This window comes from Mastomys coucha, unplaced genomic scaffold, assembly GCF_008632895.1.
Source record: "Mastomys coucha isolate ucsf_1 unplaced genomic scaffold, UCSF_Mcou_1 pScaffold18, whole genome shotgun sequence".
Lineage (NCBI taxonomy): Eukaryota > Metazoa > Chordata > Mammalia > Rodentia > Muridae > Mastomys > Mastomys coucha.
The window spans coordinates 71917994-71933898 of record NW_022196900.1 but is presented as its reverse complement, the minus strand read 5'-3'; the positions used below and the strand labels follow the sequence as shown (position 1 = coordinate 71933898).

General features: G+C 38.1%; 1 protein-coding gene across 4 annotated transcripts in view; it reads left to right on the top strand.

The window, feature by feature from the left end:
* Positions 1–15905, top strand: part of LOC116096419 (selection and upkeep of intraepithelial T-cells protein 10-like) — a 51495-nt gene that overhangs the window by 26666 nt on the left and 8924 nt on the right. For all 4 annotated transcript variants that reach the window (XM_031378220.1, XM_031378222.1, XM_031378221.1 and 1 more), the window contains 3 exons: positions 803–1084; positions 8971–9141; positions 9844–9948. In XM_031378220.1, coding sequence (XP_031234080.1) covers positions 803–1084; positions 8971–9141; positions 9844–9948 — 558 coding nt within the window. The remainder of the gene's footprint in view (positions 1–802; positions 1085–8970; positions 9142–9843; positions 9949–15905) is intronic.

Below are 15905 nucleotides of genomic sequence, written 5' to 3'. Positions count from 1 at the left end.
TTAATATTTTTAAAATATGTAAACATCTACTAAAAATTTCTGGCTTGTAAATATATATATATATATTAGTACACACTGACACTTTCCCATATAAAGAATACTCTGTTTTGATCTGTGGCAATGTCAGTCCTGCTCCTTCAACATTGTAATGGAGGTCAATTGTGTCTCAGTGAGGTACTATTTTGCATTTTCCTGGTTGTTGATGATGTTTAACATCCTTGTTAATATTATTGTTATCATTATGATATCTCTTTAAATAAATACGTCTTCTAGTGAAAACATATTAGGAAATAAATGATTTACAGTGCCTGTCATCTAGTTTGAACACAGTTCCTTTCCCAGATATAGTACAGATACCTTTGATTCTGTGCCTTTCTCTTTTTGCTCATATTCTGATGTACTGAAATTACTAAATTTTATAAAGTCTAATTTATCATTTGTCTCTGATTATGTTTTTGTGTCTTCTCAGTCTAGGATTGGCTTAGAATATAGCTTTTACCCTAATTGTGGCTATCCACATTCCCAATGGGATACAAGCAGCAGACCATTGGAAATGAGTACTTTCACAACTTCTCAACTTTTTTTGTTATTGTTGTTTTTTGTTTTTTTTGTTTTTTTTGTTTTTTTTTTGAGACAGGGTTTCTCTGTGTAGCCCTGGCTGTCCTGGAACTCACTCTGTAGACCAGGCTGGCCTCGAACTCAGAAATCCTCCTCCCTCTGCCTCCCAAGTGCTAGGATTAAAGGCACTTCTCAACTCTTGAATGCACACTGAATCATAATGCCATCTTTCTCCTCTTCCTAGCTATGAACTCGGATATACAGATTAATATTCTGGTTCCAGATACAGAAGGGGTACTGGTGGAGTGTACTTCAGGAAGATTGATCCCACCTGCTGAGATGACATGGAGAGACAGCAAGGGGAATGTAATTCCACATTCAACCACATTTGACTCTCAGGATAAAGCTGGGTTATTATATTTGAAGAGCAGCATTCTTTTGAAAAACAGAGCCCAAGGTCCTATTAGTTGCTCCATTTACAATGGAACTACTAATCAGGAGAAAAAGAGAAGTATTGTCCTACCAGGTAAGCTTTTATGCCTTGGTTCTATCAGATATCAATTGTTTTAAGTCAAGGAGTCAAATTAAGGAGAGAATTGAGTGAAATAATAAATGTGAAGTTATGTTACAGGCTACAAATTGCTATAAAGTGGCACTATTTAAGTTGCTGAAAATCAGAAAAATCCTGGATGCTATGGAGAATATTTTAAAGAAAGGCGTTGTGGCTGGTGAGAAGGCTCAGAAGAACATTTGTTCTTTATAATGACCTGTTTGGTTCCCAGCTCCTATACTAGATGGCTCACAACTATCTGTATCTCCAGCTCTAGGGAATCCAACGTTCTCTTCTGGACTCCACATGGGCCTGCATGTATGTGCTCATATACACACACAGACAATCACCTCCACACATATACACATACATAGAAAATAAAATTGGACATTAAGCTCTCAATCTGTAATGCAGGTTAAGATTTCAAAAGTTATATCACTTCCACATACACTCTTTCTAGATTTGAACCCTTGAATAATATTTTTCATTTAAAACTGTTGTTTAGTCTCATCTGGAAAACAGCATGTATAACTTCTTGGGTATAAAGAAGATTAGAACTTTTCTGTATGTGTCTTTGTGGATAAGAGGAGTTAAGGTAACAAAGGAAAGGTCATATTCTAAATACAAAGATAGAGGAAAGCACCAGGAAGCATGAAAGTGATGAAAAGGCAGCTAAAAGGCATAGATGTAGGACGACTCTACACAGAGAAGCAGGAACAGCCTTCAATCCCATGCCAGATAGTGGAGGGAGACAAAAAACAGTCTCAACAATAAGGAATCCTAGCAGTCTGTGATAGACTGATGATCCTTACCATAGAATATGCTGGAGTTTTCATAAGCCTTAAGTTTAATGTGTGTTGGGGAGGGGGGAAATTTGATGTGATCGTCACTCCTCTTGCATGGCTGGTCAGTGTTGAATAAAAAAAGTCCATTTTGCTGTTCTCTTTCTCTCAGAGCATTACATACAAACTCTGAGCTAGCAGTTGACACATCCTGTTTTATCCTCCACAGTGTTTGCCTCATTAGTGGCCCAGAAACAAAGGAGCAAGGCAATTTTGGAATAACCTGTCTAAAATCATGATCCAAAAATAAAGCATTCCTCTTAACATTTTTCTAATTAGTTAATTCATTTACTTTACATCACAACCACAGTTTCCGCTTCCTCCTCTCTTCCAAGTCCTTCCCCCTATAGAATCCTTACATCCACTCCTCCTACCATACTCTTCAGAAAATGGGAGGCCTCCCATGGATATCAACCTGCCTTGGCATATCAAGTTTCAGTAAGATTAGGCTCATCTTCTCCTATTGTGGCCAGAAGAGGCAGCCCAGTAAGAGCAAAGGGTCCCAAAGTCAGGCAGCAGAGTCAGGGATAGCCTCTACTCCCACTATTAGGAGTCCCAAATGGAGACCATGTTTTACAACTGTTATATATATTCAGAGGACCTATGCCAGTCTCATGAATTTTCCCTGGTAGGTGGTTCAGTCTCTGTGGGTCCCTGTGGGCCCAGGGTATTTGGTTCTGTAGGTTTTCTTGTGGAGTCCTTGAATCCCTGGCTCCTATAATTATCCCTTCCTCTCTAAAAAGCTCTGCCTAATGTTTGTATGTGGGTCTGTTGATCTGTTTCCATCAGTTGGTAGATGAACCCTCTCTGATGCTGTTTGGGCTAAGTTGCTGTCTGCAGGTATAACAGAATATCATTAATGGTATCGGGGTGGGTTGCCTCTCATGGCATGGGTTTCAAGCTGTACCCATCATTGGTTGGCAAATTCCTCAGTTTCTGCTTTATCTTTACTTCTGCATATCTTGTAGGCAGTACAAATTATATGTTGAAGGATTTGTGGCTGGATTGGTGTCCCAGTACCTCCACTGGAAGTGTTGTGTAGTTAGAGGAGATTGCCATTTCATGATCTATATCCCCTATTACTAGGAGTCTTTTTTTTATATGTTTGATTTTTTTAGATGTTTTCTTATTTATAATATCTTCTTTCCCAGGTTCCCCTCCCCCAAAATAAATAAAAATAAATAAAATAAGGAGAAAAAAAAGACAAAAACTAAAACAATCCTCTGTTTCCTCCCCCCTCCCCCTGCTCACCATCCCACCCCTTCTGATTACTGGCCCTGGCATTCCCCTACACTGGGGCATAGAACCTTCACAGGGCCAAGGTATTCTCCTCACATTGATGATTGGCTTGGCCATCCTCTGCTATATGCATGCTGCTGGAGCCATGAGTCTACCCCCCAATGTGTACTCTTTGGTTTGAGTTTTAGTCCCTGGGAGCTCTCTGAGGGTACTAGTTAGTTCATGTTGTTGTTCCTCCTAAGGGGCTGCAAACCCCTTCAGCTCCTTGGGTTCTTTCTCTAGCTCCTTCATTAGGGACCCTGTACTCAGTCCAATGGATGGCTGTGAGCCTCTACTTCTATATTAGTCAGGTACTATCAGAGCCTCTCAGGAGACAGCTATCTCAGGCTCCTGTCATCCAGCACTTTTTGGCATCCACAATAGTGTCTAGATTTGATGACTGAATATGGGAAGGATTCCCAGGTGGAGCACTCTATGAATTGTTCTTCCTTTAGTCTCTGCTCCATAGTTAGCCTCTACAACTCCTTCCATGGGTATTTTGTTCCCCTTTTTAAGAAGGAACTAAGTATCCTCACTACAAAGCAGCCTTATTTATAATAGCCAGAAACTGGAAACAACCCAGATATCCCTCAACAGAGGAATGGATACAGAAAATGTACATCTTCACAATGGAGTACTACTCAGCTATTAAAAACAATGAAGTTATAAAATTCTTGGGGAAATGGATGGGCCTGCAGAATATCATCCTGAGTGAGGTAACCCAATCACAAAAAAACACAAATGGTATGCATTCTCTGATAAGTGGATATTAGCCTAGAAGATTGGAATACACAAAGTACAAACCACAAACCATATTGCTAGGAGTCTTAAGTAGGGTAACCCTAGATTCCTGGGAGTTACCATTACCCTAGGTTTTTAGCTTATCCCAGAGATGGCCCCTCCCAATTTTGGTTGTCTTTTCAGTTCTCTCTCGCACTATTCTCTCCCTACCAGATTCCTCCTGTTTCAATATTCACTTTCACTCCATTTAGTCCCCTTCCCTCATTCACCCCCAATGTTTATTCTATTTTACCTTCTCAGTGAGATTCACATATCCCACCTTGGGCACTCCTTGTTATTTATTATCTTTGGGTGTGTGGATTGTAGTGAGGCTATCCTGTACTTTAGGCCTAATATTAACTTATACCTGCATATATGCCATGTTTTGTCTTTCTGGGTCTGGGTTACCTTGCTTAGGATATTTTCTAATTCTATCCATTTGCCTGCAAATGTTATGATGTCATTGTTTTTAATAGCTGATTAATACTTCATTTTGTAAATATACCGTATTTCCTTTACCCACTCTTCAATTGAGTGACATATAGGTTGTTTCCAATTTTTAGCAATTATGAATAAAGCTGCTATGGACATAGTTGAGCTAGTGTTCTTGTGGTAGAATGGAGTGTCCTTTGGGTATATGTCCAGTAGATCTGTAACCAAGTTTTTGATAAACTGCCAAGTTGACTTCTACAGTGACAGTATAATTTTACACTCCCACTAGCAGTTGAGGAGTGTTCCTCTTGCTCCACATTCATGACAGTATAAGCTGTCAGTTGAGTTTTTATCTTAGCCATTCTGATGGTGTAAGATGAAATCACAGGGTCCTTTTGATTTGAATTTCCTCCATGGCTAAGAATATTGAACATTTCTTTAAGTCCCTTTTGGACATTAGAGATTCCTCTTTGGAGAATTCTCTGTTTAGATCTATCTGTGCCTCATTTTAATTGGGTTGTTTGGTTTGGTGATATCTAGTTTTTTTGAGTTCTTTATATAATTTGGATATCAGCCTTCTGTTGAATGCAGGGTTGGGGAATATCTTTTCCCATTCTGTAGACTGCTGTTTTGTCCTTTTGACAGTGTCCTTTGCCTTAAAATGCTTTTCAATGTATTGAGATCAAAGGCATGGATTTATTTACTTAGTATCTATAAATTGAAAATATCTATGCTAATTTTCTTTCTCCCTTCTTCAGAGAGTACTATCTATGTGGATTTATTTATGTTACCTTTTTTCTTCTTAATTTGATATCCTTCTCTGTATTCAACTTTATTTAAATTCCTGTCCATGTAGTGTATAAAGCTCAGAGGTTTTGGCTTGGGCCATGTACCATGCACTAGGCTGAGCCATTATCAATTCATCTGTGGGAGTCCCTCTATCCAAGGAGATTGACTGGCATTCAGTGCAGTGTGACATCCTATTTTACATTGGGTAGCAGGTCCCCAATCTATTCCATTATTAATTAGACCATTGTCTGTCAGTGTATCCAGTGGGATACTATGATGGCATATCACATTTAGACCTCAATTGACGTAAATCACTTGTCTTTTCAAATTTAAGACAATATCAAATTGTCTCTATGGAATGTGTGTTTATATTTTACTTATTTATCTCCTCTGACAAAAGGCATTTGTATTCTGTACTGCCAAACTGATGATTAACTTATACTCATTTTCATCTTGATAACTTAAAGCAATTTTGAGCAGTTATTATTATTTATTGAGACAGGGTTTCTCTGTGTAGACTGGGGTGACTTGGATTTGCTCTGTAGACTAGGCTGGCAATGAACTCACAGGAATTTGTCTGTCCCTGCCTTGATAAGCTTAGCCATATTATTCCTTAGATGTTTCTCTTGTCCAGTAGCCACTGGATTCCTTAGTTGGATGCTTTTCTTTTCCTGAAAAGATAAAAGCAAACAATTCCGCCCCAACCCTAACTCTGGATCTTTACATTTGACTAGGGAAAAATGCTATTTGGCAGCAGAAAAAACATGATTTTTCAATTTGAAATTATAAACATAGTCTACCTAGATAAATATACCTATATTCCCCTCTCCTTTACATAAATTTAAGATTGATGTATATTTATTTTTTAAGTTACTAAGGACATTCCTACTTATTATTAAGCAAAAAATCTATATAATTCTTAAGGGAAATGTGTCATTTTTAATTTTAGACTGTCTTTTGTAAGTGGCTGTATCTTTCAGCAGAAAGTCTCACCCTGACTTCATTTTGTAGAACCGGCTGGTCTAGAATTCACAGAGATCTGCTTGTCTGTCTCCTGTGTCTGCTGTTTTAGCTCAGAGTCTGTGCTGCATCTGGACCTGCCCCTATTCATTTGTTTACAGGGAGACGCCTTCCCCCTGACTTTTGTCATAGCAGCCAATATAGGGCTGCATTTCTGCATACTATGAGCACTGAGCCTTAATTCTCATAGGGTTAATAGGCTGTGCCAAGTTTGGGAGAACTGGAAGTAGCTAATCCTGAAGCTGTGATCTCCAGGAATCCCCTGCCCCTCCACTCCCAGTTTTGCCATCTGCTCCTGCATCAGTGGATTCCACTTGTGCATAAATGGGGGCCAGCTTCATCCTCTTCATCAGCCACTATACTCTGCCCTTGGAAGAAGCCCCAATTTCTGTGTTCTACTTTTAAATTATCAGGGGCTTCTCTCTGACTTTAAATAGTTGTTTATTGGCAGTGGGCTGGAAGGGATGGCAGATTTAGCATTCACAGATAACACCACACACAGGAGGGCAACAAGAGTGATGGGAAAGAGCCTGAAGGCTCCTCTTCAATAGCAAGTGAGGGGTGGCAGGGCCTGGAGTGTTGATGGAGCAGCCTTAGATCAGCTCTTCTTAGTAGGCATGGTTAGAGATGAAGAGAGATTCACTGGCCACTTGGGGTATACTTTCCTTGACAAGTGAGGTTGTTGGCCAGGGTTCGTTTGATGTACTCCTCCTGGGCTGCCTTCAGGTTCTCCTTCTTCCTACCTCAGGGCTTTAGAGTAGAGGCCTGCAGGGCTCAGCCATAGGAGAAAGTCAGGGCCCCTAGGGGCTTCTTTTAAAAGTCTCATATCATATTATCTTCCTGTGCTCTTTGACTAGGAAATCTTCCCAGCTACTAGTCCTGTGGTATTCTGCAAAGCTTTAGCTTTGTTCTGGTTTTGTTCATTTTCAAAAGAGACCAGACTTCTTGCCTGTCTAGCCTAACTTTTCCTGACTTGGGCTTTTTTAGGTTGTAAACTTAGGTTCTCCTTACTGTAACTTGGGTGCCACTTGTTAGAGTTTGGGCTGGTTCTTTGTTCCAGCCCCATGCTTTCAGAAATAAGACTTAGACTCAAAATTTATTTATTAATTTATTATTATTATTATTATTATTATTATTATTATTATTTTGGTTTTTTCGAGACAGGGTTTCTCTATAGCTCTGGCTGTCCTGGAACTCACTCTGTAGACCAAGCTGGCCTCGAACTCAGAAATCTGCCTGCCTCTGCCTCCCAAGTGCTGGGATTAAAGGCATGTGTCACCATCGCCCCACTCAAAATTTATTTACAAATACCTTGGGCATATAGCTCTACTCTGACTAGATAATAACTACAATAGTCCAGTTATTTTAACCTACATTCTGCTACATAGCTAGTTGCTTGCACTCAGGTACCATGCATCCATCCCCTCAAATCCTACCAGGTAAATCTGGCCATGCCTGGCTCTATCTCAGAATTTGTTCTTGATTCCAGATATTTCCCTTTCTATTTCCTGCCTAAGCCATAGGCTTTTTAATTAACAGATGATGCATCCATACAATACACAAGATATTCTCTCTACATTGTACTATAGATGTAGATGTGGGCTCTTAATTAATGGAACTGGACTCAAAGGAAAAACAAGATTTGGAAGTTATTAGTCCCAGAATAGGAAAGAGTTGGATAAAGGAATAGCTATAATATTTTACCTTCTTAGCAAGGGTGTACAAGATGGCAAAGCAGTTATAAACCTTTCAACCTTAGTTCAATTCTTGGGACTCATATGGTTGAAGGAGAAAACCTGATATGAAAATTGAGAGCTATGGTCTGTGCCAACGAATCACTTAAAACAGTTACGTTAATAGAGAAAAGGAGAAAAGGGAGACTCGGTCTATGTGGCTACTCTGGGAAGATGGATAAAGAAATCCCATCACTCCCTCAAGGTCACCTTCAGGAACCTGAACTGAGATTAAAGTTTAAGCATATAGCCAAGGATATGTAATCTCAGAAGTCCTAGCGAAGTTGTAGTACCTACCACAACTGGCCCATCATTATCTGGGATCCAGTTTCATCCTACAAGGTACTCTGACAGGGTGCTAGATCTGTGTAAAATATCTATTTGGGGGAGATAAATTTCCCTTTGAACTGGAGCTTTTCCTTTTTGGAGTATAATATTTTGGGGGAAATCCTCATTTCTTTAGGGGTACATTGTTTCAGTAGTCTAATAGATTAAGGGACACAAATGTTTCTAGACTATCAGACTGTTTAGGAGATGAAATTGACTGTCTTGCCTCATCTTCACAGTTACCCCAATTTCCATCTTTCAAGCATTGTGGCAAGAGGCCCTAGATTCCCTGAGTCTTTAATATTCATTCTTTTCAGGTGCCTAGATTATCCCAGTTTCAGATAGTAACCAACTGTGAAGATGGCTAGGAAAGAGCAATTGGAGGTGGGACAGGAGCAAGATATATCCTTCAGAAACATATCCTGTTACCTACTTTATCCAACCAACTTCACTTCCTAACATTGTCATCACTCCCCTCCCCCTGCAAAATGCCATCAAATTATGAGTTCATCAATAGATCAATCCTCTGACAAAGTTAAAGCTTTTGTGGCTCAAACACTTCTCAGTGGTAGGATCTGGGAACTTAGTTTATAATATGAATTTTTTTCTAGGAAATGTATATCCAATTAATAACACCAGGTCCTTTTGTTCTTTCTTTCAGATGTCCTATTCAAACCGGAATATATGTCATTGATGTCAAGCAAATTTTCATGTCCTTTAATATATTTAATCATTATACTTTTTCTTAATTGTCTCAGAGGAATTTTTGTTTTCTATTGTCTCAAAGGAAAACCTGTTCATTTCAGAGAACTAATGAATGAAGTCAGGGAAGGTAAAGAGGTCTGAAACCATTTCTTCTTGAAACACAATATTCAGATGTGATGTATACAAAATTGTGTAACCTTGAACTTTAGTGCACCCCAGTACTCTTTATCAAAGGAGGTCTCAAAATCTTCAGAGATTCTTGGATAATGGAATTACCCTCCCAAACCTCCTTTTGTGGTTCTTCAGGGCTAGGGTATAGCTAGAGTTGATACACCCCTCAAGGTATCAGAATTCTTTTAGAGGATTCCTTACTGGGTGAATTCAAGGCAGATTCTTCCTCTTTTAACTAGCTCAAAGTTTCATAGAAACCCTTCTTTATGGATCCTACAATCTTCAGGCACTTAAGAATGGAAGCAAGGCTATCGTAGACAGGGTCCCACACAATCCAAATCATGTTTTCAGGTTGATTATGCGCTATAAAGTTGTGAAAAAGCAGGAAGATAGTATTTGATACTGTATTTAAGTCTGTCTGTCTTCAGACTTAATGACCATAATCTTAGCTTCACCAAATTCTAAGTTCTATCTTCTTTAAAAATTCCTAACCTAACCTTAAATATCTTGTTTATGAGACTTTAGCCTGGCATAACTTATATAAACAAATGGATATAGCACCAAAGCCTTCAAGACCGTGTTTATATTCAACATTTCTCTTCCTGTTACAATGCATTCCCCAAGATTTAATTTCCTAACTTTTCCTATTCTTTTTCAGTTTTGAATTGTAAAATGGGACCTTGCTGTATGCTTATCTGGGAGTTTCTACTGTTAGTTTTGTATACTGTCTTCCTCCCTCTCTACTTGAATTTCAGGAGCAGAGGTGAGTGGAACTAGAATGGGATCGGGCATTTCCCCTCTCCTCTGTCCAGTGCCTTCTCATCCTGGAACTATTTAGCTGAGTAGCCTTTGTCACAACTGTAGCAGTCGTGGTTTCAATAACATCCCAGTGGTTTCAAGTGCTGTCCTTAGAATTACATATTTTTCAAAATTTTAGTCTTCTAGCATGAATATATTTTTATACTCACAGTTACAGTTGCTTGTATAACAATGAAATGATTTATATCTTTAGCTCTTATCTTCATTTAATCAGTTACAGATAGTCTTCTACAAAGCACTGTTTTTGGATATCACTTATCATTTATACTAAAATAACTTTTAAACATTAAAATACTTTTGATTTAGAGAATCCTTTTGAAAATTAATGAAGAAAACAAATACACTTTTTCTCATTTGATTTTCCCTTTTCATTTTCCAAGACCACTAAAAGCTGATAATTGATCTTTTTGGGTATATATGTATAGACTATTTGGAAGTATGGTCATACTATAGCAAACACCATATGTAGGATAGTACCTGAGGATTTAGAAATACCTTTCACTTCCTTTTTTATTGGATATTTTATTTACTTATATTTAAAATGTTATCCCCTTTCCCTATTTCTCATCTGGAAACCTCCTATCCTATCCTCCCTCCCCCTGCTTCTATGAGGATGTTCTCCACCCACCCACCAACTCCCCCCTCCCCACCCTGCATTTGCCTACACCAGGGCATGAGCCTTCACAGGACCAAGGGTCTCTCATCCTGTTGATATCTGACAAGGCCATCCTCTGCTACATATGCAGCTAGAGCCATGGGTCTCTACATGTGTACTCTTTGGTTGGTGGTTTATTCACTGGGAGCTCAGGGGGGTCTGATTGGTTGATATTGTTGTTCGTTCTTCCTATGGGTTGCAAAACCCCTTCAGCTCCTTCAGTCCTTTTTTAAACTCTTCCATTGAGAGTCCCATGCTCAGTCTAATGGTTGGTTGTTAGTACCTGCCTCTGTATTTGTCAGGCTCTTGAAGAGACTCTCAGGAGGCAACTATATCAGGCTCCTGTCAGCAAGCACTTCTTGGCATCAGCAATAGTGTCTGGGTTTGCTGACTGTATGTCAGAAGGATCCCCAGGTGAGGCAGTCTCTGGATGGTTTTTCCTTTAGTCTCTGCTCCACACTTTGTCTCTGTATTTCCTCCTTAAGTATTTTGTTCCCCCTTCTAAGAAGGACTGAAGCATCCACATTTGGTGTCTGATCTTGAGCTTCACGTGGCCTGTGAGTTGTATCTTGGGTATTCTGAGCTGTTGTGCTAATATATATTTATCAGTGAGTGCATGTCATGTGTGTTCTTTTGTGACTGAGTTACCTCACTCAGGATAATATTTTCTAATTCTATCCATTTGCCTAAGAATTTCATGAAGTCATTGTTTTTAATACTGAGTAACACTCCATTGTGTAAATGTACCACATTTTCTGTATCCATTCTTCTGTTGAAGGACATCTGGGTCCTTTCCAGCTTCTGGCTATTATAAATAAGGCTGTTATGAAAATGGTGATGCATTTGTTATATGTTGGAGCATCTTTTGGGTATGTGTCCAGGAGTGGTATAGCTGGTCCTCAGAGAGCATTATGTACAATTTTCTGAAGAACTGCAAGACTGATTTCTAGAGTGATTGTACTAGCTTGTAATCCCACCAACAATGGAGGAGTGTTCCTCCTTCTCTACATTCTTGGCAGCATCTGCTGTCTCCTGAATTTTTGATCTTAGCTATTCTGACTGGTGTGAGGTAGAATCTCAGGGTTATTTTGATTTACATTTCCCTGATGACTAAGGATGTTGAACATTTCTTTAGGCGCTTCTCAGACATTCAGTATTCCTTAGGTGAGAATTCTTTGTTTAGCTCTGTACTCCATTTTTAATAGGGTATTTGGCTTTCTGGAGTCTAACATCTTGAGTTCTTAGTATATACTGGATATTAGCCCTCTCTTGGATGTAGGATTGGTAAAGATCTTTTCCCAATCTGTTGGTTGCTGTTTTGTCCTATTGAGAGTGTTCTTTGCCTTACTGAAGCTTTGAAGTTTTATGAGGTCCTATTTGTTGATTTTTGATCTTAGAGCATAAGATATTGGTGTTTGGTTCAGAAAAATTTCCCCTATGCCCATATATTTGAGACTCTTCCCCACTTTCTCTTCTATTAGTACCAGTGTATCTTGTTTTATGTGGAGGTTATTGATCCACTTGGACTTGAGCTTTGTACAAGGATATAAGAATGGATCAATTTGCATTCTTCTACATGCACCATTTGTTAAAAATGCTGTGCTGTTTCCACTGGGTGGTTTTAGCTTCTTTGTCAAAGATCAAGTGACCATAGGTGTATGGGTTCATTTTTGGGTCTTGAATTCTACTCCATTGATCAATGTATCTGTCTCTGTATCAATATTATGTAGTTTTTTATCACTATTGCTCTGTAATACAGCTTGAGGTCAGGGATGGTGATTACCCCAGAAACTCTTTTATTGTGGAGAATAGTTTCACTATCCTGGGTTTTTGTTTTTCCAAATGAATTTGCAAATTGCTCTTTCTAACTCTATAAAGAATTGAGTTGGAATTTTGATGGGGATTCCACTGAATCTGTAGTTTGCTTTTGGCAAGATGGCCATTTTTACTACATTAATTCTGTTTATCCAGGAGCATGGGAAATGTTTCCATTTTATGAGATCTTCTTCGATTTCTTTCTTCAGAGACCCAAAGTTCTTGTCATACAGATCTTTCACTTGTTGGTTAGAGTCGCACCGAGGTATTTTATATTATTTGTGACTATTGTGAATGGTGTAGTTTCCCTAATTTCTTTCTTAGCCTGTTCATCTTTTGAGTAGAGGAAAGCTCCTGATTTGTCTGAGTTAATTTTATATCCATCAACTTTGCTGAAGATGCTTATCAGCTGTAGGATGCTTATTCAGCTATGGCTAAATTTTGGGGTTCATTTAAGTATATTATCATGTCATCTGAAAATAGTGATATTTTGATTTCTTCCTTTCCAATTTGTATCCCTTTGACCTCCTTTTGTTGTCTAATTGCTCTGGTTAGGACTTCCATCACTATATTGAACAGGTAGGTAGAGAGTGTGCAGCCTTCTGTAGCCCCTGAATTTAGTGGGATTGCTTCAAGTTTCTCTCCATTTAGTTTGATGTTGGCTACTAGTTTGCTGTATATTGCTTTTACTATGTTTAAGTATAGGCCATGAATTCCTGATTTTTTCAAGACCTTTATCATGAAGGGATATTAAATTAGCTCAAATGCTTTCTCAGTATCTAATGAGATGATCATGTGTTTTTTTTTTCATTGAGTTTGTTTATATAGTGAATTACTTTGATGGATTCCCATATATTGAAACATCCCTGCATTTCTGGGATAAAGCCTACTTGATCATGATGGATGATCATTCTTGTGTGTTCTTGGATTTTGGTTTGTGAGAATTTTATTGAGTATATTGCATTGATATTCATAAGGAAAATTGGTCTGAAGTTCTTTATTTGTTGGGTGTTTGTGTGGTTTAGATATAAGAGTAATTGTGACTTCATAGAACGAATAGGGTAGTGTTCCTTCAGTTTCTATTTTATGGAATAGTTTGAAGAGTATTGGTATTAGGTCTTTGGAGGTCTGATAGAATTCGGCACTATACCCATCTGATCCTGAGTGTCTTTTAGGTTGGGAGACTTTTATAGACTGCTTCTATTTCTTTGTCTAGATGGTTTATCTGATCCTGATTTAACTTTGGTACCTGATATCTGTCTAGAAAATTGTCCATTTCATCCAGATTTTCCTTTTTTTCTTTTTTTTCTTTTTTTGAGAATAAGCTTTTATAGTAGGATCTGATGATTTTTTGAATTTCCTTGGTTTCTGTTGTTAGGTCTCCCTTTTCATTTCTGATTTTGTTAATTTAGGTACTGTATCTGTGCCCTTTGGTTAGTGTAGCTAAGGGTTTATCTATCTTGTTGATTTTCTCAAAGAACCAGCTCCCGGTTTTATTGATTCTTCGTATAGTTCTTTTTGTTTCTACTTGGTTGATTTCAGCCCTAAATTTGATCATTTCCTGCTGCCTACTCCTCTTGGGTATTTGTTTCTTTTTTTTCTAGAGCTTTCAGATGTGCTGTCAAGCTGCTAGTATATGCTCTCTCCAGTTTATTTTGGAGGCACTCATAGCTATGAGTTTTTCTCTTAGCAGTGCTTTCATTGTGTCCCATAAGTTTGGGTATGTTATGCCTTCATTTTCCTTGAATTCTAAAAAGTCTCTAATTTCTTCCTTGACCAAGTTATCATTGTATAGATCATTTTTCAGCTTCCATTTGCATGTGGGCTTTCTGTTTTTCTTGTTATTGAAGGCAGCCTTAATCTGTGGTGATCTGATAGGATGAGTGAGATTATTTCAATCTTCTTGTATCTGCTGAGGCCTGTTTTGTGACTATTATATGATCAAATTTGGAGAAAGCACTATGCTATGAGGTGCTTGGAAGCAGATATATTCTTTTGTCTCAGGATGAAATGGTTTACACATATCTGTTAAATCCATTTGGTTCATAATTTTTGTTAGTTTCACTGTGTCTCTGTTTAGTTTTAGTTTCCATGATCTCCCCATTGCTGAGAGTGGGGTGTTGAAGTCTTCTACTATTATGTGTGAGGTGCAATGTGTGCTTTGAGCGTTAATAAAGTTTCTGTTATGAATGTGGATGCCCTTACATTTGGAGCATACATGTTCATATTTGAGAGTTCATCTTGGTAGATTTTTTTTCTTTGATGAGTATGAAGAGTTATTCCTTATCTTTTTGATAACTTTTGTTTGAAAGTTGATTTTATTCACTTTAGAATGGCTAGTCCAGCTTGTTTCATTAAATTATTTACTTGGAAAAATTTTTCCAGCCTTTTACTCTGAGGTAGTGTCTGTCTATGTCACTTAAGTGTGTTTCTTTCTTTCTTTTTTTTTTTTTTTTTTTTTTTTTTTTTTTTTTTTTTTTTTTTGGTTTTTCGAGACAGGGTTTCTCTGTATAGCCCTGGCTGTCCTAGTACTCACTCTGTAGACCAGGCTGGCCTCGAACTCAGAAATTCTCCTGTCTCTGCCTCCCAAGTGCTGGGATTAAAGGCGTGCACCACCACCGCCCAGCTTAAGTGTGTTTCTTGTATGCAGCAAAATGCTGAGTCCTGTTTAAGAATCCAGTCTTTCAGTGTATGTGTTTTTATTGGGGAATTGAGTCCATTGATGTTAAGAGGTATTAAGGAAAAGTGATTATTGCTTCCAGTTATTTTTGTTGTTAGAGTTGGAATTATGATTGTATGTCTATCTTCTTTTTGGTTTGCAGAAAGAAGATAACTTTCTTGCTTTTTCTGGGTGTAGTCTCATTCCTTATGTCGGAATTTTCCATCTATTATCCTTTGCAGGGATACATTTGTGGAAAAATATTGTGTAAATTTTGTTTTGTCATGGAATATTTTGGTTTCTGCATCTATGCTAATTGAGAGTCTTGTTCAGCATAGTAACCTGTGCTGCAATTGGTTTTTTTTAGTGTCTATATGATATCTGCCGAGGATCTTCTGATTTTTATAGTCTCTGGCAAGAAGTCTGGTGTAATTCTGATAGGTCTGCCTTTATATGTTACTTGACCTTTTCCCCTTAATGCTTTTAATATTCTTTCTCTTTTTTTGTGCATTTGATATTTTGATTATTATGTTACTAGAGGAATTTCTTTTCTGGTCCAGTCTATTTGGAGATCTATAGGCTTCTTGTATGTTCATGGACATCTCTCTCATTAGGTTTGGGAAGTTTTCTTATATGATTTTTTGGAAGATATTTACTGGCCCTTTGGGAATTTTCATTCTCTTCTATACCTATTATCCTTAGGCTTTGTCTTCTCATTACATCCTGGATTTCCTCAATGCTTTGGGTTAGAATCCTTCTGCATTTTCCATTT